We start from the raw sequence: 15,668 nt of genomic DNA on the forward strand, positions 1-15,668 counted from the left end.
ACAGTCTGGAGCTTTTATCTCCTTCCCACTAGGGAACGCCAGCCAGGCCTCAGCCTCCCCTCCTCTCCGGCTCCGTCCTCTGCATGCCCGTAGCGTGTCTCCGTACCTTAGACTTTTACAGTTCCTCTGATTTTCCTTCTGGTTTTCTCTTTCCTTCTCGTTGTGGAATTTCCAGTCAGTCGACTTTCCTATAGTTGTGGGTAATGTCCATTTTATATTTTAGTTGTATTTTATTGAGATTGTGTCCAGCTGCGGTTAGGTGTTTACCTGTGCAGCCATCTTGGATTCCCTCTTAAGTCTCCATACAATAGACTCTTAAACAATCTATCTATCTATCTATTTATCTGGCTAATATGCTAAGTGTTCCCTCTGGAATTTGAGAGACTGGTTGTTCGAATCACTCACTGTGACATATGCTGACAACTAGTGGGTAGTACAGAACAAAGGAAGGCCCAGACCTGTAGCCAGAAGGCCCTGGAGGCCCAGATCGCTGGCCAGGGCTAGCAGCCATACTCGTGCACAAATTTTGTGCACTAGGACTGTAGTTATAAATAAAATGGTTCATCCTTCTTCTGATAAATAATCCTGAAGGAAAACCAGCTAATGACAATAAGTGACACTTGAAAGCTTTGCTTCTGAGAGCAAGAAGAGGCAAGGGGGCTCACAGTCACCAATTTTGTAGCAGGAAATAAAGTAAAATGTATAAAAGTGTGAAAAACTGAAGTGAAATTCAGATAATATGATGTACCCAAAAGATACATCATTAGACTTAGTGGGAGTGGGAGAAGTTGTATGGAGCCCCCAATCCCAATAACAGACACACCACAGAAAAGCAAAGAGTACAGCCCATAAACATAGCCAAGGCTATGACTTTGTGAGTCATCCACAGCATGGAAGAGACAGGCTCAGAAGGCACAGCTCAGTCCCCTAGGAGGCCAGCAAGTGACACACAAAAGGCAGGTGGGAGGTGGAGCCCAGGACTTGTCCCTGGCTGGGTGGGAATGCTCCCTGCACATCCGGGAAAGACTTGATCACTTGAGGAGTTGTATACACCTAATGGTCTGAAGTCCCTCTGCTAGATGGTGTGTGGTCGAAAGAAGTCCTTCACGGTGTCGCCAGTAGAGACCATCCCCTGGGTAGAGGTCAATGTGCAGATGAATGAGCTACTTGTGCTGAGAAGGTGCTGGGGCTTCTGCAGGTCACACAAAGCCTTGAGGATTTTCCCATCCTGCCAACTCCCCGCTCAGTCCTTGCGTCCCCAGTACTGTCCTCCTGATTTAGAAAATATCTTTGACCCTATGTGTCCCTTTCTGTCCACAGAGCCCAAGGTGGTGTTTGCCAAGGAGCAGTCTGCACACAGCGAGGTGAAGACCATGGCCGGGGCCAGTGCCACGCTGAGCTGCGAGGTGGCCCAGGCCCAGACGGAGGTGACGTGGTACAAGGATGGCAAGAAGCTGAGTGGGAGCTCAAAAGTGCGTGTGGAGGCCACGGGCTGCACCCGGCGGCTGGTGCTGCAGCAGGCGGCCAAGGGGGACAGCGGGGAGTACAGCTGCGAGGCCGGGGGCCAGAAGGTCACCTTCCATCTGGATGTCCCAGGTCAGTTCTTTGGTGGCACTAACTGAGCTTTGTGTGTAGGTAATGACTACAGCCGGCACACCCTGTCTCTCTTTCCACTGGACCTCACCTCTTCAGCCTTCTATCCTCCATCTCCCATATCATCCCAGTGGTGGGGCCAGACCAGGCTGGGTGGTCAGAGTGTGAGCAGAAGGGAGAGGTGATCCTGTACACGCGGAGTGGTGCTCAGGTTTTGCTCAGTCATGGTTCCCAGCACCCTCCAGAGCCTTCTGGGTGCTCCTCACCAGCCGGGACTCGGGCTCTACCTGTCACATGGAGACTGAGGTAGACCAGACGTCTCTTACCTGTGTCATGTGAACTTCCTACTCCCCACGTCCTGCTAGCTCTCAGATGCCCGCACCCAGAAACACGGGCAGAGACATGTTTGAATTTCCTTACAACAGAGTATGGGGAAGTTCCTGCCACCCAGTCTTACTTGGATCCATCTCTAGACTGAACCATGTGTAGACAAATTACAGCTTTTTAGGGCACGCCCTTGCATGTGGAAGTAGACATTACTGGATCCTCACTTTTTCACAAAATTTATATCCATGATTTCTTTCACGGTTTGTGCCCTAAGTAAAGAAGGAGCAGAGTATTGGCAGGTATGTACCGGGGACCTACACCTGTGAGGTCTGGAATTCTCTTCCTAGAGTACATCTTGGTTTCTTTTTGTGTCCTGTGTCATGACCTACAGGTTGAAAACTGCTAGCAGGGTCGTCTAAGACCATCAGAAAACACAGATATTAACATTATGATTAATAACAGAAGCAAAATTACAGATAGGAGGTAGCAATGAAAATTATTTTATGGTTGGGAGTCACCACAGAATGAGGAACTGTATTAAGAGTTGTAGCATTAGATAGGTTGAAAACCACTACTGTAGATCCTTCTAGAGATTGAGAAGGAGTTACAGTCTCTGGTTTATTACGTGGCACAGGCATGACATCTATCAACAAATTCTGATAGAGACAGTTCAAATTAAGGACCAATTCATTGTGAAGACCAAGGCCAACATCCGAAGCTAGGTGGCACTAACTTAGCTTAATAATGAATTGGCAATGTATTAAGAGGATGATGCACTATAATGAATGTCATGGCCCAGCTCTGTGAGCACTAAAAAGGTCCACAAGCCGAAACCAGTTTGGCTCAGTGGATAGAGCGTCAGTCTGAGGACTGAAGGGTCCTGGGTTCAATTCCGGTCAAGGGCATGTACCTTGGTTGCAGGCACATCCCCAAAAAGGGGTGTGCAAGAGGCAGCTGATCGATGATTCTCTCTCATCGATGTTTCTAATTCTCTATCCCTCTCTCTTCCTCTCTATAAAAAATCAATAAAATGTATTTTTTAAAAAGTCCACAAATCAACCTCAATCACGGTGTGAGAAGATTGAAACTAAAATATGAAGAGATAGCCTCATAAATGCAGAGTTGAGTTTTGGTAACATTTAATGTCAAAAATCTGGAAGACGTGTTTATCAATATCGATTCATGACATAGATTCTTAACCAATTATAAAGAAAACATATCTTCCTCTCTCTGATAAATGATACTGAAGAACAACCAGCTAATCACACTAAGTGACAGCAGAAAGCTTTTCTTGTGAGGTCAGGGACAAGGAAAGGGGCCTCACAGTAACCAGTTTTGTCAGCCGGAAAGCAGGAAGTAAAATTTTAAAAAAAGTGTGAAAAACATGTGATATTCAGATATTATGATTTATACAAAAGGTAAATTATTGGACTTGCTGGGGGTGGGGAGAAATAGGGTGTCCAAAATCCCCATGAACAGACACACCATAGATGAGCAAACAGTAAAGACAGAAAACATAGCCAAGGTGCACCACTCTGAATCACCCTGTTGCAGAAAACTAAAGAAAAACCAACTGATGTTATAAAGAAGACCAGGGACACTGTTTAATACACCAGCAGACTCGGGGAACAGCCTTCCAAATCTGAGTGCAGAAACATGCACGGGGCTTCTTTTTATCTCTCCCTGTAGTCTTTGTCCTGCAAATATGGATTATGCTTCTGGTCCTCTTTGTGGGCCTTGCAAAAAGGCCCCCAGGTGTTGGGCATCTCCAGGCCATATCTGATGGTCTGGCCTGGCACCAGCATTAATAACCCTCCCTCTGGGGCAGTGCACTGTTCACAATAGCAGGTTCTTCAAGAATCCTATATGGAAAGAAGGTAGTGACTTAATTATAGATTATCGTAAATGTACACTGAGCTTGCTAGCATGGATTCAGATCACTAGCCCTCAAATATCAAGGTTACATTGGAATTAGCCCTTTTATTTTTATTTTAATGATTTTTTTTTTTTACAGAGAGGAAAGGAAAGAGAGAGAAACATCGAAGAGAGAGAAACACCCATCAGCAGCCTCTTGCACAACTCCTATTGGGGATGTGCCCACAACCCAGGTACATGCCCTTGACCAGAGTAGAACTGGAAACCTTGCAGTCCACAGGCTGATGCTCTATCCACTGAGCCAAACCTGATAGGACAGAATTAGCCCTTTTCAGCCTTATCAATACAAACCATGGAAGAGACAGGCTCAGGAGGCACAGCTCAGTCCCCTAGGAGGCCAACAGATGACACATGGAAGGCAGGTGGGAGGTGGAGCCCAGGACCTGTCCCTGGCTCGGTGGGAATGCTCCCTGCACATCGTGAAAGACTTGGTAACCTGGGAGGGTGTGTGCATCCCTCCTGGCCTGAAGTCCCTCTGCTAGAGGGTGTGTGCTCCGGAGAAGTCCATCTAGTGTCCCCAGCAGGGACCGCCCCCTGGGCAGTGGTCAATGTGCAGATGAATGAGCTACTTGTGCTGAGAAGGTGCTGGGGCTTCTGCAGGCCACACAGAGCCTTGAGGATTTCCCTGTCCTGCTGCCTCCTGCTTAGTCCTTGCTTCCAGAGTGGTGTCCTTCTGATTTAGAAGATGTCTTTGACCCCGTGTGTGCCTCTCTGTTCGCAGAGCCCAAGGAGGTGTTTGCCAAGGAGCAGTCTGCACACAGCGAGGTGAAGGCCATGGCTGGGGCCAGTGCCACGCTGAGCTGCGAGGTGGCCCAGGCCCAGACAGAGGTGACGTGGTACAAGGATGGCAAGAAGCTGAGTGGGAGCTCAAAAGTGCGTGTGGAGGCCACGGGCTGCACCCGGCGGCTGGTGCTGCAGCAGGCGGCCAAGGGGGACAGCGGGGAGTACAGCTGCGAGGCCGGGGGCCAGAAGGTCACCTTCCATCTGGATGTCCCAGGTCAGTACTTTGGTGGCACTAACTTAGCTTTGTGTGTAGGTAATGACTACAGCCAGACACACCCTGGTGCTCTTTCCACTGGACCTCACCTCTTTAGCCTTCTATCCTCCATCTCCACTATCATCTCAGTGGTGTGGCCAGACCGGGCTGGGTGGTCAAAATGTGAGCATAAGGGAGACATGTTCTAGAACCAGTAGAGTACTGCTCAGGATTTGCTCAGTCATTGTTCCCAGCACCTGCCAGAGCCTTTTGAGTGCTCTTCACCAGCCGGGACTAAGGCTCTACGTTTCACATGGAGTTTGAGGTAGAACAGACATTTCTTACCTGTGTCATGTGAATTTCCTACTCCTCACATCCAGGTAGCTCCCAAATGCCCGCACCCAGCAACATGGGCAAAGACACGTGTATATGGGAAGTTCCTGCCACCCAGTCTTACTTGCATCCATCTCAAGACTGAACAGTGTTTTCACAAATAGTAGTTTTTTTAGGGCACTCTCTTGTGTGTGGATGTAGAAGTTACTGGATCCTTACTTGTCACAAAATCTAGAAACATGTTTTCTTGCATTTTCTGTGCTAAAAAGGTAAAGAAGGGGGATAGGATTAGCAGGTGTGTGTTGGGGACCTGCACCTGTGAGGTCTGGAATTCATTTCCTAAAGTGCATCTTAGTTTCTTTTCGTGTCTTATGTCAGAGTCCCCTGGAATTCTGATGTATAGATTTAGACATGGAGGGGAATAAGGAGTTTATCCCACACTGCACACCTTGTTGAAGACAAGTAACTCTAGTGATAGCCCTTGACAGTATTTATGCCGTAGTATTTTTTAACAACTCATGTGTATTTTTCCTCTCTGATTTGTTCACAGAGATGTCTGTGCACTAACTGTTTTTTCATTTTGTTAGGAGAGTTTTAATCACAAATCGACTTCTCGGTGCTCTACATAACAGTTATATCTATATACAATAACTTGTGGCTGTGTATAGATAAAAAAAAATCCACTGTAAAATTTTAATTGTTAATTTAGGAGAATATGACAAATCATTTTATAGGTGTAAACATGAAAATGTTTAAGAAATTGACCAAATTATTAGAACACTCTATGAAATGTGGCAAAAGATTTTTAAAAAATATATATTTTATTGATTTTTTACAGAGAGGAAGGGAGAGAGATAGAGAGCTAGAAACATCGATGAGAGAGAAACATCGACCAGTTGCCTCTTGCACTCCTCCCACTGCGGATGTGCCCACAACCAAGGTACGTGCTCTTGACCGGAATTGAACCCGGGACCTTTCAGTCCACAGACCGAAGCTCTACCACTGAGCCAAACACGTTTCGGCCAAATGTGGCAAAAGATTTTGACAGCTAAAACAGTCCTACAAGTGTTGCAATAAATGGAACCACAATAAATAGAAGTTCTTATTGGCTCCACTGTAAAATTATATGAACTATTCTGTAAGGACATTATTGCATGTTCATGGAGATGCTTCTTAAGCTAGAGAAGGACATACAGTCTCTGGCTTACTACGTGGCACCCTCATGACATCTTTGAGGGAGAGTTCAAATTATGGGCCAATCCATTATAGGAAACCAAGGCCAAAACATGAAGCTAGGTGTAATCAAAATGAATGGGCAATGTATTAAAAGGACTATGCAGTATAAAGAAAGTCACAGCCTCGCTGTGTGAGCACCACAAAGGTCAGCAAATCAACATCACTCATGACATGAGTAGACTGAAACTAAAATATGAAGTGATCATCTCACCAGTGCAGAGTTGAGTTTTGATAACGATGTCAGAAATCTAGAAGAAATGTTCATCAATATCTATTCATGCAATAAATTCTTAACCAATCTATATATATAAAAGCCTAATATGGGAAATGTTCTCTTGGGAATGTGACTGAGAGACTAGTTGTTCAATCACTCACTGTGACATATGCTGACCACTAGTGGGTGGCCTAGAACAAAGGAAGACTCAAGCCTGCAGCCAGAAAGCCCTGAGAGGCCTAAATCGCTGGCAAGGGCTAGTGACCATACCCATGCACAAATTTTGTGCACTGGGACTCTAGTTATAAATAAAATGGTTCAACCTTCTACTGATAAATTATACTGAAGGAAAGCCAGCTACTGACAATAAGTGACACTTGGAAGCCTTGCTTCTGAGAGCAAGAAGAGGCAATGGAGTTCAAGTCACCAAATTTGTCAGTGGGAAATACAGTACAATGTCTAAAAGTGTGAAAAAAATTGAAGTGAAATTCAGATAATATGATTGATGCAACAAATACATTAGACTTGGTGGGAGTGGGGAGAAGTATTACAGTGCTCCCAATCCAAATAACAGACACACCACAGAGGAGCAAAGAGTACAGCCTGTAAACATAGCCAAGGCCCACCACTTTGTGAGTCATCCACACCATGGAAGAGATAGGCTCAGGAGGCACAGCTCAGTCTCCCAGGAGGCCAGCAGGTGACACACGGAAGGCAGGTGGGAGGTGGAGCCCAGGACCTGTCCCTGGCTGGGTGGGAATGCACCCTGCACATCCAGGAAGGACTTGGTCACCTGGGAGGGTGTGTACACCCCACATGACCTGAAGTCCCTCTGCTAGAGGGTGTGTGCTCCGGAGAAGTCCTTCCCAGTGTCCACAGCAGGGACCACACCCGGGGTAATGGTCAATGTGCAGATGAATGAGCTACTTGCGCTGAGAAGGTGCTGGGGCTTTTTCAGGCCACACAGAGCCTTGAGGATTTTCCCATCCTGCTAACTCCCTGCTTAGTCCTTGTGTCCCAAGTCCTGTCCTCCTGATTTAGAAGATATCTTTGACCCTGTGTGTGCCTCTCTGTTTGCAGAGCCCAAGGTGGTGTTTGCCAAGGAGCAGTCTGCACACAGCGAGGTGAAGGCCATGGCTGGGGCCAGTGCCACGCTGAGCTGCGAGGTGGCCCAGGCCCAGACAGAGGTGACGTGGTACAAGGATGGCAAGAAGCTGAGTGGGAGCTCAAAAGTGCGTGTGGAGGCCACGGGCTGCACCCGGCGGCTGGTGCTGCAGCAGGCGGCCAAGGGGGACAGCGGGGAGTACAGCTGCGAGGCCGGGGGCCAGAAGGTCACCTTCCATCTGGATATCCCAGGTCAGTTCTTTGGTGGCACTAACTGAGCTTTGTGTGTAGGTAATGACTACAGCCGGCACACCCTGTCTCTCTTTCCACTGGATCTCACCTCTTTAGCCTTCTATCCTCCATCTCCCATATCATCCCAGTGGTGGGGCCAGACCAGGCTGGGAGGGCAGAGTGTGAGCGAAGGGAAAAGTGATCCTGTACACGCGGAGTGGTGCTCAGGTTTTGCTCAGTCATGGTTCCCAGCACCTGCCAGAGCCTTCTGGGTGCTCCTCACCAGCCTCGACTCATTCTCTACCTTTCACATGGAGTGTGAGGTAGACCAGACATCTCTTACCATGTGTCGTGTGAGTTTCCTACTCCCCACGTTTTGGTAGTTCCCAGATTCCCGCACCCAGCAACATGGGCAAAGACACGTTTGAATTTCATTACAACAGAATATGGGGAAGTTCCTGCCACCCAGTCTTACTTGCATCAATTTCAAGACTGAACACTGTGTTAGCCAATTGTAGCTTTTTAGGGCACTCCCTTGTGTTTGAATATAGAAGTTACTAGATCCTCACTTGTCTCAAAATCTAGATCTATGATTCTTTTCCAAGAATTGTGCAAAAACTAAACAGAGACCAGAGGATTATCAGGTGTGTGCCGTGGACCTGCACCCTTGAGGTCTGCAATATCTTCCTAAAGTACATCTTGGTTTCCTTTTGTGTCCTGTGTCAGAATCCCCTGGGAGTCTGATGTATAGATTTAGACATGGAGGGGAATAAGGAGCTTCTCCCACACTTCACGGCTTGTTGAGGATAAGCTACTATAGCGATAGCCCTTGACTATTGAGTCAGTATTTATGTCATAGTATTTCCTAATGACTCATGTATATTTATCCCTGTCTTCTTTGTTCACAGAGATGTCTGTGAAACTAACTGTGTTTTCATTTTGTTAGGAGAGTTTAAATCTCAAATTGACTTCCAGGTGCCTCTACATAATGGTGTAGTTTTATATCGGTGTAAAATAACTTGTGAGCGTGTATAAATAAAAAAAATCACTATACATTTTTAATTGTTACTTTAGGAGAATATGACAAATGATTTTGTAGGAGTAAATACAAAAAGGTTTGAGAAATTTAGCAAATTATTAGAAAACTATATTAATGTGCATAAGATTTTGACAGTTCAAATAGTTCTGCAATCCTTTTCAATAAAATGAACCACAAAAAACAAAAACAAAAAAAACGTTTATTTGGTCAAGATGACACCCCAGTGGCTCCAATGGAAAATTATATTAACCATTCTCTAAAGAAATTATTGCATGTTCATGGAGATATTTCTAGAACTATAGAAGGACTTAGAGTCCCTGGCACAATATGTGGCATCAGCATGACATCTATCACCAACATTTGATAAGGAGAGTTCAAATTAAGTGCCAATCTATTGTGGAAACCAATGCCAACATCTGAAGCTAGGTACTATCAAAATGGATTGGCATTATATTGAGAATGATGCAGTATATAAAAGTCTCAGCCCAGCTGTGTGAGCACTGCAAAGGTCAGAAATCAACATCACTCATGACAATATCAGATTGAAACTAAAATATGAAGTGATCGTCTAATCAGTGCAGAGTTAAGTTTTGATAACATTTAATGTCAGACATCTAGAAGAATTGTTTATTAATATTTATTCGTGCCATAGATTCTTGTCCTATTATAAAGAAAACAGTTCATCCTTGTTCTGATAAATGATACTGAAGGAAAACCACGTAATGACACTATGTGACACTTGCAAACTTTGCTTGTCACTTAAAAGCTTTGATTTACAGAGCAGGAACAGGAAGGGGGCTCACAGTCACCACTTTTGTTAGCAGGAAATAAAGTAAAACGTATAAAAGTGTGAAAAACTGAAGTCAAATTGAGATAATAATGATTTACTCAAAAGATACATCATTAGACTTGGTGGGAGTGGGGAGAAGTATTATGGTGCCCCAAACACCCATGAACAGACACACCACAGAAGAGCAAACAGTAAAGACTAAAAACATAGCCAAGGTGCACCACTTTGTGAGTCATCCACACCATGGAAGAGACAGGCTCAGGAGGCACAACTCAGTTCCCTAGGAGGCCAGCAGGTGACACATGGAAGGCAGGTGGGAGGTGGAGCCCAGGACCTGTCCCTGGCTCGGTGGGAATGCTCCCTGCACATCCAGGAAAGACTTGGTCACCTGGGGAGGGTGTGTGCACCCCTCATGGCCTGAAGTCCTTCTGCTAGAGGGTGTGTGCTCTAGAGAAGTCCATCACGGTGTCCCCAGCAGGGATCACCCCCATGGGCAGTGGTTACTGTGCAGATGAATGAGCTACTTGTGCTGAGAAGGTGCTGGGGCTTCTGCAAGCCATACTGAGCCTTGAGGATTTCCCTGCCCTGCCATCTCCCTCCTTAGTCCTTCTGACCCAGTGCTGCCCTCCTCATTTAGAAAATATCTTTGACCCTGTGTGTGCCTCCCTGTCCACAGAGCCCAAGGTGGTGTTTGCCAAGGAGCAGTCTGCACACAGCGAGGTGAAGACCATGGCTGGGGCCAGTGCCACGCTGAGCTGCGAGGTGGCCCAGGCCCAGACAGAGGTGACGTGGTACAAGGATGGCAAGAAGCTGAGTGGGAGCTCAAAAGTGCGTGTGGAGGCCACGGGCTGCACCCGGCGGCTGGTGCTGCAGCAGGCGGCCAAGGGGGACAGCGGGGAGTACAGCTGCGAGGCCGGGGGCCAGAAGGTCACCTTCCATCTGGATGTCCCAGGTCAGTTCTTTGGTGGCACTAACTGAGCTTTGTGTGTAGGTAATGACTACAGCCGGGTACACCCTGGTGATCTTTCCACTGGATCTCACCTCTTTAGCCTTCTATCCTCCATCTCCCATATCATCCCAGTGGTGGGGCCAGACCAAGCTGGGTGGGCAGAGTGTGAACAGAAGGGGGCGGTGATCCTATACACGTGGAGTGGTGCTCAGGTTTTGCTCAGTCATGGTTCCCAGCACCTGCCAGAGCCTTCTGGGTGCTCCTCACCAGCTGGGACTCGGGCTCTACCTGTCACATGGAGTTTGAGGTAGACCAGACATTTCTTACCTGTGTCATGTGAATTTCCTAGTCCCCATGTCCTGCTAGCTCCCAGATGCCTGCACCCATCAACATGGGCAGAGACAGGTTTGGCTTTCCTTACAACATTTTATGGGGAAGTTCCTGCCATCCAGTCTTACTTGCATCAATTTCAAGACTGAACCGTGTGTTAGCCAATTGTAGTTTTTTAGGGCGCTCCTTTGTGTGTGGATGTAGAAGTTGCTGGATCCTCACTTGTTGCAAAATCTAGATCCACGATTTCTTGCAAGGTCTTTGCAAAAAGTAAAGAAGGAGCAGAGGATTGGCTGGGGTGTGCCGTGGACCTGCACATGTGAGGTCTGGCATTCTCTTCTTAAAGTACATCTTGGTTTCCTTTTGTGTCCTGTCAGAATCCCCTGGGATTCTAATGTATAGATTTAGACATAGAGGGGAATAAAGAGCTTCTCCCACACTGCACGCCTTGTTGAAGGCAAGTAACTATAGTGATAGTTGAGTCAGTATTTATGTCATAATGTTTCCTAACGACTCATGTGTATTTGTCCCTGTCTGCTTTGTTCACGGAGGTGTCTGTGAACTGTGTTTTCATTTTGTTAGGAGAGTTTTAACCTCAAATCGACTTTCAGGTGCCTCTACATAATAGTGTAGTGTTATATCCGTGTAAAATAACTTGTGGGTATTATACATACAGAAAAAATTCACTATACATTTTTAATTGTTACTTTAAGAGAATATGACAAATGATTTTGTAGGAGTAAATATGAAAGGTTTGAGAAATGACCAAATTATTAGAAAATTATATGAAAGTGGCATAAGATTTTGACAGCTCAAATAGTTCTACAATCCTTTTTAATAAATGGAACCACAATAAAAAATAGTTCTTACAGGTGAAGATGACACCCAGTGGCTCCAATGGAAAATTATATGAACCACCAAAACCGGTTTGGCTCAGTGGATAGAGCGTAGGTCTTCGGACTGAGAGGTCCCAGGTTCGATTCCGGTCAAGGGCATGTACATTGGTTGCAGGCACATCCCCAGTGGGGAGTGTGCAGGAGGCAACTGGTTGATGTTCTCTTTCATTGATGTTTCTAGCTCTCTATCCCTCTCCTTTCCTCTCTTAAAAAAAAAATCAATAAAAATATATTTTAAAATATTATTTTTTTTAAAAAGAAAATTATTTGAACCATTCTGTAAAGAAATTATTGCATGAGATCTTTCTAGAGCTAGAGAAGGACATAGAGTCCCTGGCTTAATATGTGGCACCAGCATGACCTCTATCATCAACATCTGATTGATAGGGAGAGTTCAAATAATGGGTCAATCCTTTTTGGAGACCAAGGCCAAAATCTGAAACTAAGTAGTGTCAAAATGAATGGGCAATGTATTAAAAGGACAATGCATTATAAAAAATTCACAGCCCAGCTGTGTGAGCACTATGAACGAAAGTCAGCAAATTAACCTCTCTCATGACATGAGCAGATTGAAACTAAAATATGAAGTGATCGCCTCATCAGTGCAGAGCTGAGTTTTGATAACATTTAATGTCACAAATCTAGAAGAAATGTTTATCAATATCTATTCATGTCATAGATTCTTAATCAATTATAAAGAAAACAGTTCATACTTCTGATAAATGATACTAAACAAAAACAAGCTAATTACACTATGTGACACTTGCAAACTTTGCTTATTAGAGCAGAAACAGGCAAGAGGCTCACAGGCACCACTTTTGTCAGCAGGAAATAAAATAGATCTTTATATTTTATTTTATTTTATTTTATTAATAAATATTTATTGCTCAGATTATTACAATTGTTTCTCCTGTTCCCCCCCCCCCATAGCTCTCTTCAAACCCGGTTCCTGCCTCGACCCCACCCATACCTCCCTTTCCCCTCTCCCATTGTCCTCATCCATAGGTGTATGATTTTAATCCAGTCTCTTCCTGTACCCCAACATCCCTTTTCCCCTGATAATTATCAGTCAACTCCCTTTCTTTGCCCCTGATTCTATTATATTCACCAGTTTATTCTATTCCTCAGATTTTTAATTCACTTGATATTTAGATTCACTTGTTGATATATATGTATTTGTTGATCATAATTTTTTTTAATCTTTTTTCTTCTTCTTCCTCTTCTTAAAGAATACCTTTCAGCATTTCATATAATACTGGTTTGGTGGTGATGAACTCCTTTAGCTTTTTCTTATCTGTGAAGCTCTTTATCTGCCCTTCAATTCTGAATGATAACTTTGCCAGATACAGTAATCTTGGTTGTAGGTTCTCACTATTCATCACTTTGAATATTTCTTATCACTCCCTTGCATAGTTTCTGATAGTCGTATGGGTGCTCCCTTATAGGTAACCAACTGCTTTTCTCTTGCTGCTTGTTAGATTCTCTCTTTGTCTTTTGCCCTTGGCATTTTAGTTATGATGTATCAGGTCTGATCTTCTTTGGATTCCTTTTGTTTGGGGTTCTGTGTGCTTCCTGTACTTGTAAGTCTATTTCTTTCACCAGGTGGGGGAAGTTTTCTGACATTATTTCTTCAATTAGATTTTCAGTATCTTGCACTCTCTCTTCTTCTGACACTCCCCTAATTCTGATTTTGGTACACTTGAAGTTGTCCCAGAGGCTCCTTACACTATCTTCAACTTTTTGGATTCTCTTTCTTCTTGCGTTTCCAGAGGAGTGTCCTTTGGCTCTTTGTATTCCAAATTTTTGACTTTATTCTTGTGTTTCTCCAGTCTGCTGTTGGATCTCTGTATATTTTTTATTTCAGTAAGTTTATGTTTAATTTATAGTTGGGTCTCATTAAATTTATCAGCCTTTTCTAAGAAATTCTTGAAAAACCTTATAGCCATGGTTTTGAACTCTATATACAGTCTTTTGTTCTCCTCCCTCTCTTTCGTTTGAGATCTATTTCCTTGTCTCGGCATTTTCGCTGCTTCCCAGAGTTGGTAGGATTACTTTGTGCGTTTGGTGTCCTATATGTTCCGGTGGGTCAGCCTCTCTTGTTACCTGAGGTAGACACTCTTGGTGCTCCCCTTTGTAGACTGTGTGAACAGCCTTGTTGTAGTTAAGACTTGATTGTTGTTGGTATCACTAGGAGGAATTGACTTCCAGGCCCATTGGATGTGAGTATCAGATGTGTCTACTCCGGGATAACTTCTGTATTGGAGACAGTCTTATAGGATCAGACTTGCAAAATTGCAAAAGCCTCTGTGCTCAGCTTGGATGGGACAGAGTCTCAGGGGTGAACTGACAGTTTTGGCTTCCCATCAGCCTTGCCCTTGTGCACTTGCCTGAGTTTCCACCTGACCTCTGCCTTCCAAGGCTCCCCTGAGTTTCCACCTGACTGTCCAAATTCCTTGCGCAAGAGCGTGGGTGCCCCAGGGGTTTGCCCAGAATTGCGTTGGGTCTCCGTAGTCTGGAGCTTCTGATTCCTTCCGCTATGAAGACGCAGCAGCAACTTCCGCGGTCAGGTTCCTCTGCGCATACTGACTCATGCGCGACTGTAGACCCTGTCTGCTGTGGCTCCTAGCTACCCTAGTCTCCCAGTCTCTAAGTGTCCAGGTGCCTTTTTCTACAGTCCGGACTCCACCCATATGAGCCTGGGTCCCCCGGGTTTCGGCCAGGTTTGGGGTTCAGTACAGTCGGAAAGGGTTCATTGCAATCGGGGACTTCCTTTCCCCTCCAGCCAGCCAGGCATTCAGCAGCCCTTCTCGTCTGCACAGGAGCGTCTCCCTACCTCAGCATTTTGAGGCTCCCAATCCAATCCGTGAGCCTCTCTCCTTCTTTCTAGTTGTAGATTTCCCACTCCACCAGCTTTCCTGTGGTTTTGGATGATGTCCATTCTGTCTTTCAGTTTTTGTTTCGAAATTGTTGTATGAGGTGGCAGCTTAGGTTTTTACCTTTGCCGCCATCTTGGTTTCTCTCTAATAAAATATAGTGTTTCCCCGAAAATAAAACATCCTCTGAAAATAAGACCTACTTACAGGTTTCTTTCTGAGTGAAATATAAGGCATCCCCCCGAAAATAAGGCCCCCCTAGGCCCTGTCTCAGAATGCTATTGCTAAACATGAGAGATTTGGTCCACTGATTCTGAAAGAAATGGAGTCACAAGAAATTCACCAGGAAATTCAGGAATTGGATTGTTATGATGACGTTCCAGAAGATGATAACATCATTGAATAAATGAGTAAATTCTTGATACTGTAGGATTCACAGTTTGTCTGGATTGTGTTGACAAGTACCGTACTACCATACCGTATACAGGTAATAAATTTCCTTTATTTTCATTTAACAATAAATGTGTACCGTATTCTTCATCATGGAAAAATAAGAAATCCCCTGATAATAAGACCTAGCGCATCTTTGGTAGCAAAAATTAATATAAGACACTGTCTTATTTTCGGGGAAACAGGGTAAATCTTATAAAAGTGTAAAAAACTGAAATGAAATTCAGATAATATGATTTATACAAATTATACATCATCAGAGTTGGTGGGAGTGGGGAGAAGCATTATGGTGCCCCAAACATCCAATAACAGTCATACCATAGAAGAGCAAACAGTAAAGACCGAAAACATAGCCAAGGTGCACCACTTTGTGAGTCATCCACACCATGGAA

The 15,668-nt window shown here is 44.8% G+C and overlaps 1 protein-coding gene across 1 annotated transcript in view; it reads left to right on the top strand.

Moving 5' to 3' along the window:
• The window catches only part of OBSCN (obscurin, cytoskeletal calmodulin and titin-interacting RhoGEF), a 169,425-nt gene that overhangs the window by 74,725 nt on the left and 79,032 nt on the right, over positions 1-15,668 (top strand). Inside the window, 4 exon segments of the mRNA XM_036450609.2 lie at positions 1,321-1,596; positions 4,577-4,852; positions 7,695-7,970; positions 10,455-10,730. Of these exon segments, the coding sequence (XP_036306502.1) occupies positions 1,321-1,596; positions 4,577-4,852; positions 7,695-7,970; positions 10,455-10,730 (1,104 nt within the window).

The sequence above is a fragment of the Pipistrellus kuhlii genome, unplaced genomic scaffold (genome assembly GCF_014108245.1).
Source record: "Pipistrellus kuhlii isolate mPipKuh1 unplaced genomic scaffold, mPipKuh1.p scaffold_m20_p_21, whole genome shotgun sequence".
Taxonomy (NCBI): Eukaryota; Metazoa; Chordata; class Mammalia; order Chiroptera; family Vespertilionidae; genus Pipistrellus; species Pipistrellus kuhlii.